This window comes from Anabrus simplex, chromosome 6, assembly GCF_040414725.1.
Source record: "Anabrus simplex isolate iqAnaSimp1 chromosome 6, ASM4041472v1, whole genome shotgun sequence".
Lineage (NCBI taxonomy): Eukaryota > Metazoa > Arthropoda > Insecta > Orthoptera > Tettigoniidae > Anabrus > Anabrus simplex.
The window spans coordinates 218,792,093-218,808,292 of NC_090270.1; the positions used below are offsets into that span (position 1 = coordinate 218,792,093).

At 39.7% G+C, this 16,200-nt stretch overlaps 1 protein-coding gene across 2 annotated transcripts in view; it reads left to right on the forward strand.

Annotated features, from left to right (window-relative positions):
* LOC136876344 (nuclear receptor coactivator 6) overlaps nucleotides 1-16,200 on the forward strand; it is a 113,286-nt gene that overhangs the window by 72,510 nt on the left and 24,576 nt on the right. For both annotated transcript variants that reach the window (XM_067150200.2, XM_067150201.2), the window contains exon 3: nucleotides 5,573-8,408. In XM_067150200.2, the coding sequence (XP_067006301.1) occupies nucleotides 5,573-8,408 (2,836 nt within the window). The remainder of the gene's footprint in view (nucleotides 1-5,572; nucleotides 8,409-16,200) is intronic.

The following is a 16,200-nucleotide window of genomic DNA, read 5'->3' on the forward strand; positions in this document are numbered from 1 at the left end:
CTATATTTAAGAGGACCTCACAGTTTCGCTGGGGTTTGGTGTTGTAACTGATTGCTTCAGTCATTTCACGATGGTATGTTGACTCAGAACCTTTATTTTATTGTGGTGAAGCATGGCTACATAAACAGTCAAAACGTTCTCTGCTGGTGTGCAGAAAATCCCCGCCTGCTGCATGTCTGTCCACTTAATGATGTAAAGATAGGAGTTTGGTGCATAATAAGTGCTCGTAGAATTATAGCGCCTATATTTTTGCATGAAACAATAAATGCTGATCGTTCTATCGACCTCATTCTCAGACAATTCTTTCAAGAGCTGACGTAAGAAGAAAGGAGTAATGGTTTACTTAATGTAAGGTAATACGACGGCACACGCTGCTAATCGTTCTATGGAGGTAATACGGGAAGTTTTCGAGGATCGTATGGTTAATTATCCCCCTAGATTTCCTGATTTAAATCCCTTTGATTATTACCTGTGGGGGATGCTGAAGGAAAAGTATATGTGAACAACCCTCACACATATAAGAACGTCAGACTGGATGAGATTCATGTTTGCAAACCTTCTGCGAGGTGTCAGGCGTGTTTGACAGCTGAGGGACAATATTTTGAACATCAAATGTAATGCCAGGTAAGTTTTAGGCTAACACTTTCACTAGAAATGGATTTCTGTAAGTGTGAATTGCCGTGAGTAGTGGGGAGGAAAAGCACGCATTATACCGGCTAGCGATGGAGTGTCATTGCACCAGCTGCGCCGTGCTCTGAATAGTGCTGCAGAGCGACCTAAAAAAAAAATTGGTCAGTAAACAAATTATAACCTACGGCTTGAGTAACTTGAAGTACATCAGTCACCAATTGTAGAAAAATTCTACTGCTAAATGTCAAACCAGGGAAAAGTAAGTTTAGTGTAGTAAACGAGCCAATGTAAGGAATCGTGGACAAAACTTACCCATTCAATGCATCAGCAATAACATATATCCTAATCCCCCGCTTTGTTGGTTTTTGTGGGTTATACATTTTGAAAAGGACGCACCCCTTGAAGCTTACAGTCGATTCGTCAACTGACAGATACTGACGTGGCCTATAAAATTCTAAGAATGACTTTCCTACACATTCTAAGACACTTCTAACTTTTACTCGTTCTTGTAACCATTGTTGATGCACTTCATTGTGGAGGGGAAGAAACATGAGGCCCAGAATATCTGAAGATATCGTTTCCGAGGAAAAATGTCCTTACAGAAGGTCGATGAATAGGGCCACAAGTCTGAAAAATGTTCTTATAGAGTTTTCCTTTTTTTACGTGCCATACTCAGAACAACACTGTGAAATACCGTCATTTCAGCGACAGTAACATCGACCCAGTCCCACCATGTGGAATGTTGCTGCAATGGCATACGTTTGGTAATACATTCTCTGACATATTTCAGAGAATGTTTTATATATTTCGGAGAACGTTGAAACCGGCAACAGCAACTAAAAAAAAAATCCAAAGGAGTTACCGGCTTCTTTTCTGTAGTAGGAGGAATGTATTTCATGGCACAGTTGTGAGAATACTTGGAGGAAAAAAAAGTTCACTTTCTTCATAAACTTTGTCACCCCTACATCACCTCTTTCGCCACTATCTTCGTCCTCACTTGAAATATTATTTTCAGATTTGGGAATACTGACACCATCAGAATCCGTCAACAAATCATCATTGATATCGCCACTGTCACATACCTCCGTAAATGTCATCAGGCTCGATGCCACGGCTGGTGGACGCCATATTGATAACGAAAGTAAACACAGCAGTGACAGTGTTCGGGTTTTTTCTTTTTTTTTTTTTTTGCTAGTGGTTTTACATTGCACCGGCACAGATAGGTCTTATGGCGATGATGGGATAGGAAAGGCCGTGGCCTTAATTAAGGTACAGCCCCAGCATTTGCCTGGTGTGAAAATGGGAAACCACAGAAAACCATCTACAGGGCTGCCGACAGTGGGATTCGAACCCACTGTATCCCGGATGCAAGCTCACAGCCGCACGCCTCTAACTGCAATGCCAGTTCGCCCGGTCAGTGACAGTGAGGAAATGCCTGAAGAAAACACAATCTATCTTAAAAGAATGAATAGCAGATGGCAGTAGGAACAGAGAAATACCAAGGCTGTATGCTACGTAAAGCTCGGCACCATTTCTACTCCAGCACACAAAAAGTTGTCGGACTAGGTGCGACATAGGACCGGAACTGAAAATTAATGATGTCGGACTGAGTCCGACATTGAACCCAAAAGGGTTAATATCATAAGTAGGACAGTCATCATATGCTCTTTCCTGAACATCAGTTTTCATTGTGATCTGTAACAGCATATTTAAGGTTCCTGGGGATACAGGGACCATATGGTCCATTCCAATTTATATTTCTGGCTTCTGCTCTTTATTCCCCACCTTGTCACTTTCCCTTTATCAATAATCACCACCACCTTTCCCTTTATCTTTTGTCTATTATCATTATCCTTATCCTTCCCATGTCCATCGCCATTAGCCACATCATTTTTTTTTTTCTTTCTTGTTGAAGTCTCAAAAGACTAGGGAAGTTTTTATGGATTTTTAACTCTTCTACCAACCTGGAGGATCAACTCCTCTGTCAGTGTTACCATACCTTTGCCAAGATTTTTCACACTTTTAGGTTGCCAGAAATTCACCCTTACCCCTACGGTTATGGGGTTGGTGGTTGCCTAAATTGGCAAGGTTATTAACTAGAGCATTTCTCTGTATTTACAAGTGACGCATACTCGACATTGGTAATCCCAGTGGGAGTCTATAACCAACCAGCCACTTACTTTCCTCACTTTTCGTGGCTGGAGACCAGCATCCTGTGTGAGCTAGGCTCTGCATAAAAATTTAAAAAATGTCACGCTTGTTGATTCACTGCTCATCAGAATGTATATTTAGAAACACCACGCTCGACATGCAGGAAATTACTTATTTTAGTTCAGATGTTAATAATTTTCTGCCGGACTTAGTGGTTCTGACAGTAAACTGCTTTCCAAATCCATGTTAGTGGATCCGATCTCTGAAAACCGTAAAAGCAGTTATTCAGATGTGAAATCAGTAATATTGTTTTTGCAGGGGGGCCTGCTATTATGGATCATCTGTAATTATGACAGTATTCACCTCACAATTACAACATTACGGTCAAAGGGGAAATTATAATGGACAAGAGGCATTATCACGAAGAAATAAGTTTCTATGTAGAAAAAAAAAATGAAAGGAATTTAAAGAAAAATCCTTTTAGCTTTACTGCTCATCCTTTCTAGTTTCCATACTTGATCGTTGCTTCCTTTCGTTACCCACGAGTGTTGTGAAATTCATTGTAAATGAAGCAGCTCTATTCTGCTTTTCTCCAGTGTCCGTCATTTTGTGTGCGGTGGGGGGGGGGGGGGGTGTACTTTAGTACGTTACAATTTTAAATTATCTAGTTTTTATTCTAGAAATTGGTTTTGAAAAATCAAGCGGCGCATTTGTCAAATCGATCTACTTCTGAGAAGCCAGCAGTAACAGTGTTACAAAAAATATTCGAGATATTTACACTAAGGAATGCCATGCCTACTTGCTTCACGTGCTAGTGAAAGTCATGTGTTCTGCAGTGTGTGCTCATGTGATTTCTCTGTGGTTCGTGGTGGACGAGATGATTATTAATCGGTTAATCTATTAGTCTTTTAATCTGATGCAAAATAAAGGAAATAAGTGAACTTCTGCAAAGAAAACTCCTTTTTCTTTGGCTATTGATGGTAGCATGGATTCACGTTCAGTTAAAATTTATCCTGTAGTTTTTTCTTTCTTTCATGCTCATATAAGACAAATATTGACTCTTCTGTTGTCGTTAGTGAGTACTGGCAATGCAGGTGAGGGAATATTTTCTGTTATCAATAGTGAATTGTCTTCTCCAGCCATTCCATGGGAAAACTGCAAATTGCATTTCTTTTTCATCAGACAATGCATACACAATGATAGGGCAAATAAAAGTGTTGCCAAATTTGTGCAGGACAGGCATTCTTCTGTTTATGTTTCAGGTTGTTCATACCATTTTGTACGCATCTGTGCCCAAAAAGTAGCAGCCCAATTACCAGTCAGTGTAGAGAACATTTTGGTTCAGTCATATTACTAACTTGGTAAGTTTTAAAAGACAAAACATATTGAAAGTATATCAGGCTGTTTGTGGCACAGAGAGTCACAAAATTTTTTGAAATATAACAGTACTTGCTGGCTCTCACTTCTGCAGTCTATTAATCAAGTTCTTGAGCAGTGGTAAGCTTTGACACTCATGTATTGCAGTGAGCCCAACCATAAAAATGAGAGCATCAAGCAATTCGAAGCTCTAAAATCATTCTTACTGGATCCATTTTGCCGTTTTCTTCAGAGTACACTTGCTCTCTTTGACTCAGCGAATTTATTTCTGCAATTAGGTGCTACAGCCATACATCTTAGGATTCTTAGGATTAAACTTAATGGTCTTCTAACTGACCTCTTGGTCAGATTTATTCAGTCAGATTCTACCTTCCTTTCACGTATTGAATTCAAGAAGAGGAAGTACTTGAAAGGCGGTGAGACTTAGTGGTAGTAGCAAAAGCCAGGGCATATTTGAATGAGAATGACTGTGGTGAGTAGGTGCCATTCTATAGGAGAGTTTTATATGGCAGCTTGCAGTTGCATTATCAGGAAATTTCCCGTGATGAATTTCTTCAGAATGCCGAAGTTGCAGACATCTCTCTTAGAATGAAAGTTACCTGTTCATTTCTTGAATACTTTCTCTGAAGAAGAATAGTTTGCAATTTACCAGTGTGATACTTTCCCTGAATATATCGTATACTATAGATCATTCCATGTTAAGAAAACAGTATTGCTCTTATGGGCCTACAAGGAGGGAACACACTCCCTCTTAGACACTTGCTGTCTTTAACTATGTGAACTAGATGCTACAGCCATACATCTTTAGGATTAAACTTAATGGTCTTCTAACTGACCTACTCTCAAATCTACTACTCTCAGAATAGAGAAGAAAACACAAATGGCCCAGATTACAGCAGCAATTTCACTATTGACATTGTGGAACTTCCTTTGATACTCCACAAACTACATATCGTGGAAATATCTTGGCAAACTATATGTGCAATTGCTCTAGGATTCTCTCTAGTTATTGATATAACTTCTTAGTTTCTTGTAAAATGTTCGATACAGATTTAGATTTATTCTGTCCCAAGCTATGACAAAGGGCAAATGACAGAGATTAATGCTACTCAGAGCTGTATCTTTTTGAATGTCTGTGATAACTGTCAAGTTCTAGTCATGTCTGACATAATTTACAATTACTTGTCACAGGCTCCTGTCATTGGCCTTCCCTGTCTAGTCCTAATAACTTAACCTACCACACCCATGAGTTAATCTTTTAAAATATTGTGCCTTATTTTGAACAATAAAAATATTTTCATTAACAGTAAAATTAGACTTCTATGGAAACCTTTCTGCTTTGCTTTCATTTTACTAGTTAAGGGCTTTTACATCAATTCCCTGTTTGATTTGGTTTTGAATTGTTCTGTTTCAGAAAAATTGATCAATGAAGAGAGCAATGATTCAGTCTTGAGTCAGTCACAAGAGGCACATAACGCCAGTCCTCCAAACAACCAACACTACCGCTGTCGCGATTGTGAAAATCTTGCCTTTAGTAATCGTGAAGAGTTTGAAGTTCATCTTCTTACTCACGTACAGTTACCTTACATCCCTGTTCAACGCCTCAAGCGATCTTTTGTTCTGCAGATAAAATCCAACAAATCTCCTTCCCCAGTGAAGCGTGGTGCATTTGCGAGGAAACGCATTCGTTCGTATATTGTACCTAAGAGTGGATCTTTAAAATTAACTCTGAAACGCTTTCAGCAAAACAAATCATCACCTTCAGAGTCATTCAAAGTTGTACAGCCGAAGATTCTCTCTGGACCTGGAGAATCATACTTGGTAAACGGGGAAATCCCAAGCGAAGTAAAGACGGAGGATACTGAACGTGAAGAGGTCAGCACAAGAAGTGTGGAAGGGTCCGGTGATAAAAGGGTGGAAGGGGGGGAGGTGGCTGAGACAGATAGAGGGACACCTCATAAGACAGCCACCGTGGGGAAGGATAAGGAACAAACAAAAACTAGGAAAGAAAGTGAAAGTGGTAGCAGTGGAAGTGATTCGGGTGACGATGCAGGGTGCGATAACATTACAGACGTGACATCGCTGGTAGGTGAAGACAAGCTGGATATTGAAGAAGCAAAACTGGAAAGTGAAAGTGTAGCTCCAACTCCATCTGTTTTAAGTCCAAATCCCATTGATCAGGTTGGATCTGAATTTCTTCCTTCTGAAGGTGCTGGTTCATCTCCAAACATGGTTGAAGTAAATGGATCCACTCTGGCAGAAGCCCCATCTCCTGCATATCCCAGTACTTCTCCAGGAGTCCCGCAACCCCCAACACCTTCAAATGAGTCACAGATGGGTATGAATGGAGATGAATCATTAAATAGTCAGCAAATATTGCCTGGTCCAGAGCAAGTTAGATGCGAAGACCAGTCTGAAGCTGTTGAGAATGATGCTCAACAGAGTTTCTCTTGGAATAGTGTAGTTTCATCAAATGTGGAAGGCATTCATAGTGACTCTGCAAATAGTGGTCCTTTGGAAGACAGGGACCCCTTACTCCTTCCAGACCAAGGTGCCCCTCCTCCTTCTTCAAGTGGAGAGGAAGACAGTGGTGTAGGCATGGATTTGAACCAAGATTCTGGAGCTTTAGAAAGTGGGGATTCTTTATTAAGAGGTTTTTTGTGTGAACAGCCACCTGACAAGACTGCTGTTCCTGTAACTAATGTAGGAAATATTGAGGGGTTGGGTTTGGGTTCAGAGTTCATGGAAATAGAACGTTTAGGTGAGGGACTAGTGTATTGTGATGTGTGTGGTGAAAGTGCATCAGACCATCAAGCCTTAGAAGATCATAGGACACATGCTGGCCACTTCAAGTGCAGCCAAGCAGAATGTGGCATGGTATTTCCTACAGGAGATGAACTGATGGCTCATCAACAGACAATGCATGGAAATCAGTCATATGGACAACCTCCTATGATGAATCATCAGCAAGCTCCTGTTCAACAATTAGTGCAGCAGGTACAGAGATTGCCAGTGCCACAGATGTCTATGCAATCTATGGGTCAGCAGCAGCAGCTTTCTCCTCAACAACTTTCTCCACAACAGCAGCATAGTCCTCAGATGGTGCAGCAACTCTCCCCTCAGATGCACACATTGATGCCGCCACAACAGAATCAGTTCCAGGGAAGTGTACGTCGCCCTCCCCCTTTATATCGTGGTCCTTCTCCTGCTAGCATGGCAGCTCCAGGAATGTCCCAGCATGCTCCATACTCTGGTCAACAACCTATGATGTACTCTCAGGCATATCAACAAGGCCAAGCCTATCAGCAGCCTGGTCAAGGTACTATTCAGCCTCGACCTTACTCAAATATGATTCAGCAACTTAATCATCAACAAACACGACCACAACTATCACATCGAATGCCTGGTCCAAGTCAGAGAGCTCCACAGCCAGGATCACAGGGTAGTGCAAATATGGGAATGAAGAGAGCTCAGGGTCCAAATGCCGCAGGATCTCCCAGCAATAAACAGCGACGCTTGGATGTCTTAATACCTGATAGACATGATGATGCAGATTGCCATGTGATTGCAATGCAGAAACGTACTGATAGTGGCCCTGTTATTGGAAATGTGCAAGGATCATCTGGGAATACATCTGTAAGCTCATCAAATCGTCCTGATTCTATGATTCACTTGACAGATTCAATAACACTCTCTGTGCGTCAACCTCAGCCTGGTCAGACTAATGTACCTGCTAATGTTGGTAAGAAAAGTGATGCAAAAGCTGTAGCAAATATTCTTGCTACCCGTGGTATTACAGTAACCCCAGCGGGAGGGGCCGTGAGGACAAGTCAGGGTCAGCAGAGCCCACAGAGACAAATCGTTAACCGTAATCAGCAACAGTCTGCCCCTCCAGCCCCAGTGCCTACTCTGAACCTAAATGCAGCCATATCAATTATACCAACAGCAAGTGGGAGACAGACCTCGCGTCAGCAATCTTCGAGTGGAAATTTTCAGGTTCCTCAAGGACGAAGCCCTGCTAGAGTTCAACAGCAACCTGTAGAACGACCTCCACGACCACCCACTGTTGATCTAACTGGTGATGGCCCTCCATCTAGCTCTCTCCAAGCTTTGCGCAACAGAGGGCGAGGAAGATCAACTGGAATACCTGGCCGATATGTTTGTCAAGTGTGTGACAAAGTCTTCTCTACACAGGAGAGCCTGAATCAGCACATGAACATGCACAGGAGCCCAGGCAAACTGCCATTTAGGTTTGTATTGCTTTTCATTTGGTGGTATTGAAAGTATATGAAGTAGCATTATTTTGGGCCATCATTTGTTACATGTGTCTTTCAAGTCAGTTACTGTAATAATATAATATTATGGATTATCAAGCAAGTGGAAAATGCAGTACATGTGGTTGTAAGTTATTTGGGAGATTATAGGTTTGAATGCCACCATTGGTAACTGTTACCATACGTTTATAGATCATGTAGATGTATGTTCGAGGGATTGGAACTTTTTTTTTTTTTTTTGCCTCAGTCATGAGGTTGATTGATGACTTTGATGTAAATGCATCTTAATTTCAGTTGCAAGTAGTTGGACACAAGGACAAGCTACCCAATATATTAGGTTATAAGATGATAGTAGCTAAGTCTAGATAACATTTAAATATTACATAATAGTCTTCAAGTTTTGTTAGCAATGGAGTTGGTAACCGTACTTAGATATGTTTAGGAAAATGTTAAGTTGTTCCGAATCAGTTTGTTTCATAGCAGCTTATGTGTTATGGAAACTTTCAATTTACAGTTCCTGCTGTGTTTCTTGGTTGTGAGAGCTTAGCCGAGCATTATTTCTGTTCACACACTTGCCGAAGAGGTGCCAAACCCATCCTTAGGTTAAAAGCCTGAAATTTTAAGTCTACAGTATTCTGTGTGAATGGCATCCTAGCCTGCAGACTTTCCATTTTTGAATTCTTGATTAACCTTATCCAACTTCAGTGTACTGGGTCCTCTCTTTATGTTTTGGGCATTCTGACTATTGATTACTTCCTTGCCCAAGAATATGTAATTTATTACGTGGTGTGCAGTGATATGGTGTTCCTTGGTCTTTGTCATATTGTTCAAGTGCTTAAATAGCCTCTGTACTCGATAGCCGTTCCTTGTTAGATCTACTGTAGATCCAGTGATCACTTAAAACTGTCATTAAGGGCAGCATGTGATGAGGATTTAAGAAACAAACATAGTTGTGTATTCTGTAAGTTGGGCAGTTAGATCTGAGGTAAAAGCAGGGACATAACTGTTTCCATAAACCACAAGGAATGGATGTTCTGAACTACTTCTTTATAGCTGCAACAAATGTAGGCGTAAGTTTCTGGCATTGATTCTGTAGTAGACTCTTGGCATCAAACGTCTCTATGTATTGTGGCCAGCCAACAGAATAAAACTCAGTGGTCTGATTGCAGTATACATTTGGCTTTTTTTGTGCTATTGTTTAACGTCGCACCGACACAGAGGGGTCTTGTAGTGACAGTGGAATAGAAAGGAAGAGATTGTGTCCTTAATTAAGGTACAACCCAGTATTTGCCTCATGAAAAAAATAGGAAACCATGTAAAACCATTTTCAGAGTTGCCGAGAGTGGGATTTGAACCCTCTGTCTCCCAAATACAAGCTTACAGCTTCATGACCCCAAGCGTGTAACCAACGCACTCGGTCACATTATTTGTCTGTGCTTTGTGTTTGATGTAATGATGCAGATATTCTGTATGCATTTCTGGCTGATATGGCTGCTAATGTAGATAAACTCTGTACACTGCGTTTAAATTATGGTAGTAGTTTAACATCTTGAATGAGTCAAATGATTCTTCCCATTCTTGCACTGCTGAATCACTTTCATGTTCTTTGCTAGATATACTACTGTGCTAGAAACAATTACTGTCTCTGCATTTTGAATCTGAAAGTTTGTTATAGTGGAAGGGAGAAGTGTTAAGCCATTTATGTTAAAACCTGTCTTCACTCTTCTAATAATTGTTGAAATGTTCTCATTTATATTAATTAAGTACTCCTCATGTGGTTGGTCCTTTTCTCCTCATTTGTCCACCTAGGAAGGTGATGTGCAATATGCTAACACTGGCGTTGTGCCAGCTGATTTGCGTACCATAACTTTTCATTACGCCACGTTGCGGTGACGTCATATGTCTTCCCTGAGTTGTAATTATAGCCTGTTATTAGCTGTAATACCTGTCTTTGATGGGACAGCCACTTATCATATGTATGATGACATTTTTGTCAATGCCCTCACATATTTTCCCAGATTCTGAGGCACAAAAGTGGGCATGTCTCTCCTAATCAGCTGCTTGTCTTGGCGTACTCTCTTCCTTGCTGTCTGTGACTTGTCAGTTTCATATTTTATTTTCTGTTTCATTTTCGCTAATTTGATCACTTCCTTCCAGTATAAAAGGAAGCCAAGTACCAGGTTAATATTAACCCCTTAACTGAGCATTCATTTTCCACGTGTTCCGTATTTTTTTAATTTTTTACTTCGGATAATTTTTCGTCACTAAGAAAATGTTCAAATGTTATCAATGGTTCGAGATTATCCCCGAAGGTGGCATAAATCCCACTATTTCTGGGAAAATCAAATCTATTGCACAGCCCTCCGGTCTGTCTGAACGTCTTAAATTCCTTCACATTCATGTCTGTGGTCGTGAAATTCATCACTCAATTCGGAAGAGTAATTGTCACTTTCGTATTCACTTTCATCGCACAGCAAGAGCATTTGCTCAATATCGCTGTGTGCTAAATTATTTTGTATTTTACTCTCGGGGGTTAGCGCATTTACTAATTCAGAACATATATTTCAGGTTCCCTATGGAAATCAGCATCTTTATCACTTGATGGTTATACGCGGTTGACGGTGGGAAGGAGTTAAAAAAATACTGAGCGATCTCTACAGCAACTATCTTCACAGTCTATAGAGGCTCTTGGACTTAAAAATTTCACATGACTGCCACTGATATTGCCCTTATATATCACTGTTTCAGAAGAAAGGCTTACAGCAAAAATATGCCATGAGCTATTTTTGTGTAAAACGAACCGTAAGAGGGACACACAGTGTTGTAAGTTTTAGGCCACTTCTGTAGCACCCCATCCTGGTGAAATGTTTTGGATACCCTATAACAAAGTTCCTACTTGACCTTATCCTAAACTGAAACACCAATATGCATTAAAATTCCACCTGTCCATTTTCTTCTGATGCTGTAACAGTCGCAGACAAATATTAAACTGAACTCGACATAGGTCATTACAATGACAATGTGGTAAATTTAGGTCACCAACTACAATTACGATCCTTTCAGTGTTGTTTCCCATATAGCTGGTTAACGTGTCAAATAATTGTGTGTCGGCACCACCCTTTCCAGGTCTTTACACCCCAAAATCATGAAGTTGCTCGTCATCTTACAGCCTTACATCCATACATCTAGAATCTCGTGTTTCTCATCCATAACATTTTCACAGCTTACAAATTCTTCAGAATTAATACTTACCCTCTTTTCGAATCTGTTGGTTCAATGAATCAGTCACTACTGATCTACAGTTAGGGCAGTTACCGAGGTGGCAGATTCCCTATTTGTTGTTTTCCTAGCCTTTTCTTAAATGATAGCAAAGAAATTGAAAATTTATTGAACAGCTCCCTTGGTAAGTTATTCCCATCCCTAACTCCCCTACCTATAAATGAATATTTGCCCCAATTTGTCCTCTTGAATTCCAGCTTTATCTTCATATTTTGGTGATCTTTCCTACTTTTAAAGATTCACTCAAACATATTTGTCTGCTGATGTCATTCCACGCCACCTCTTCCCTGACAGCTCTGTAGCGATTTGTTACTTTATGTTTCATACATGGTATATAATCATCATCGTATTTTTAAAGACAAACAGAATAATATTCAAGCCTAAACTCAGCTGTTTTGAGAGTGTATTAAGATTCAAATTCCATATAGTACAAGTGATAAAGTTCATGCCAATTGTAACAAAATGTTTTAATGTATATACAACAAATAATTTTAAGACAATCAGCAATTCAGCAGATTGTGAATGTATTTATATAGAGACGAAGTAATGGCATTGTATTTTAAATATCAGAATAAGGTTTTAAAGTTTCAAACTCAATAAATAGTCATATTTTCAATAAGATGATGTAATATACAAACATTTTATATTTAAGAGGTATTTAAAGCTTATTAACCCTCTCGTGCACGCATTTTCAGTTTGAAGTGAAAAAAATATTGTCTTGATTTTTTATTCATTGGAAGGTTACAAAATACAATCACATCAAAGAAAAAGAAATAATAGTTCCTTTTTCTTTGAAAATTACACGGACCTCATATGAGGCCTATACACACACACACCACACCACAACACAATTGAACTGGGGAATACTTTTCTCGGGAGATACTGTACACTGGATGTCAGTTTTACACGCACGTTTTACCAAACCAAATGTTGCATTAAGGAGTGGCCTTTGTTGTTATTTCCTGCTATGGAATTCCTCAAAACGCTGTGGACAAAGGGCATCTTGGCAGTGAAGGCATACATACTTGGTTTTCCTTGAACAACCATGAAGGTGACACTTCTAACTTTCTCAGCTTATCGGTAACCATCACTTTCAACCATTTTTTGGTTAGTGGTGGCAATTTTAGGCTTTCCCCTAAATTACCATTTCACTCAGCATGAATAAATTTATTTATGGCCTAGATTGTAGTGACTTATTCCCTGACTTTACATAGCAATTTTCATTAAATTCTCTCCAGCAGATTTCTCTTGATGCACATACATACATACATACATACATACATACATACATACATACATACATACAGACAGACAGACAGACAATATGGAAAATTTAAAAAGTGTCATTTTCTTGTTGTTGTGGACACGTCCGATATAGGAATATCATTTGTTTTGAATTCTGCGCAATGTACAGACAACTCTTATTTTATATATATATAGATTGTCACATAATCTCTAATCAGGATTTCTATGATTTGATGGTAGGACATTCAACTAGTATTATCGTTGCCAATCTTAGGCAGAAGGATAAGTGCTCCTTCTTTAATCCTGTGAGGAAGTAATTTACCGTATTTATGCAAATAATACCCGCATATATTTTTTTTTTTTTAATGAGGCATGAAATTGAGGTGCGGGTTTTATTTGAGTCGGTGTTGGCTTTTTTTTTTCTTTCCAAAATCAGCCTTCCTAAAGTTAGGGTGCGGGGATTATTTGCGTAAATACAGTATTATTTCATGTGACTATGTGATCCACAAATTCCCTTTTCAACAGTGATCTTTTATTGAATGCAGAAGTGGTGAACATCAACAGTATTAATGATGCATCTTCCAAAATTAAGTTTTTGTAGATAAGTTTCCTAGCATTCTAACCAACACAGAAGGAAATTTTAATGACAAATGGATGCTCTGCATTCCTAATTCTGTATCTTCCAACTTGACAATGTGACATGTGTTCAGGTAAAAGAGAGAATTGATGTGCAGTGGGCACTGGTAGTCCAAATGAAACCTTGTGGAAGGATATTCAAGTGTGACAAATTGTTTAAAGTGACGCTTTCCATTCTGACCATTCCGCATAGAAATGCAGAGTGTGAGAGGATGTTCAGTCTAGTCAGAAAAACAAGACTCAGTTCAGGTCATCTCTCTTCAGCAAGATCTTGGATAATCTTACAACTGTGAAGTAGATTCAGAAATGCAAGAAAAAGAGGGCAAAAACAGCTCCAGTCACCTACAACAACAACAACCAATAATGTGATTTTCTATGCGCTACTAGTTGTATTCTTTAATATGGTCAATCCCAGTCATTTTGCACATTCTTTTTCACTTCTTGTCACCCTCCATGCCAATGCGGGATGAACATGGATTTAAATGACATCCGGAATGTTGCTATTCACCTCAGGAATACAGAAAACTATGGATTAGACAATACTATTGGTGGTTTTTAAAATATTTTTACGTATCACACCTCTCCTGGTTGTGCTAGGGATGTCTTAACCCTGACAGTAATTTTTCCAGATAGTAAGTCATATATGTATGAGGGCTATGCTGGAAAAAACACTCGTACATTCATAAATTTGGATCATTTTGGATATTTTTCTTTTTCACCCCTTCTCATCACACTGCCGATGGGGGCTGAACTTGGACATAAACTACATCCGGAGTGTCATTCACTCAGCGACCCCAAAACCTATGGATTCGACACTAATATCAGCTGTTTTTAGTAATTTTTATATTTCACCCCGTCCCCGTGGTTTTTAGAGGTGCCTTGCCCCCACAGTGTTTTTTTCTGATAGTAAGTATTACTTGCACCAAATTTAATTGTCACCTATGCTGGAACATACAAACATACTTCCATAATCTCGCTTACTTTGGTAACTTTTTTTTTTTTTCTTTCACCCCTTTTCACTCCCATGCCAACTCGGGCCCAACTTGGACTGGAACAACTTCTGGAGTGCTACTGTTCATCCTGGCGACCCTGAAAACTATGGTTTCGATACTGTTTTTTTAAATATTTTATATCTCACCCCCACCTATCCCTACCCCTAGGGGTGCTAGGGTTGCCGTACCTCCATGCAGTTTGTCTCCTGATAATAAGTCAAGTGTTAAGTTTGGTTGGAATCGTTCCAGTAGTCCAGAAAACTATGGATTCGGCACTAATATTGGTTGTTTCAGTTATATTTATATTTCACCCCCTCCTCGAGCGGTTCTGGGAAAGTCTTGTCCTCGCAGTATTTTTTCCAGATAGTAGGAAATATTTGGACCATGTTTCGTTGACAGGTATGCAGGAACATACATACATCCATAATCTTGGTCACTTTGGACTGTTTTATAACCTCTTTTCACCCGCCTGCCGATTGGGGCTCAACTTGAACTTAAACAACATCTGGAGTGTTACTATTTATCTCAGCGACCCCGAAAACTATGGATTCAACACTGTTTTCGATTATTTGTATATCTCACTCCCCACCCCCAAGGGTGCAAGGTGTGTCTTATCCCTACGCTGTTTATATTCTGATAGTAAGTCCTGTGGTACAAAGTTAGGTTGAAACCACTCCAGTAGTCCAAAAAACTATGGATTTGATACTAGGATTGGTCATCTTTAGTTATATTTCATCCCCTCCCGTAGTGTCCTAGGAGTGCCTTGTCCTCACAATATCTTTTTGCAGATAATATTATTTGTACCAAATTAGTTGACAGCTGTGCTGGAACATACACACATACATCCACAATCCTGGTCATTTTATTTTTTCACCCTTTCTCACTCCCTCTGTCAAGGGAAACTGAACTTAGACTTGAAAAAATTCGGAGTGTCACTATTCGTTCTCAGTGACCCTAAAAACTATGGATTAGGGACTGTTTTTGATTATTTAGATATCTCAGCCCCACCCCTAAGTGTGCTAGAGGTGGCTTACCCCCACAATACTCGTCTCCAGGTAATAAGTCATAAGTGAACCAAGTTTGGTGGAAATTGCTCCAGTGATTTAGGCGGAGATGTGTCATTTACATGCATACAAACCTTTTTATATATACTAGCAAATGTACCCATGCTTCGCAACGGTATTCTGCATTGTATACGGATATCGAAGTAAACTACTGTACACGCAGTGAAAAGGATATTTTGAACTCCATGTGTCTTAATTTTATCCAAGAAACAATATGGGGAGGTCCCCATATGTTTTTTCCAATGTAAAGTGCGAGTTGCAGAGTTGCAGAGTTGTGATGATAATGTCAGGCTCACTGTCATTCACAATGGAGTTCGGAACTTTTCATTATAATGGTAGACCCCCTTGTCTACTGCGCGGTCACAATCAGTTTGGGCAGTTTTCGTTACAATGTCAGACCCACTTTTCTACTTCCAGGTATATTACAGTTGAGGAGTTATTATAATGGCAGGCACCTTCCGTGCTGCCAGACAAAATTGAGTTGTGCTGTTATCATTATAATGAGAGGTTGCCCCCTTTCCTAACGCCAATCAACTTACTGCCAGTCACACT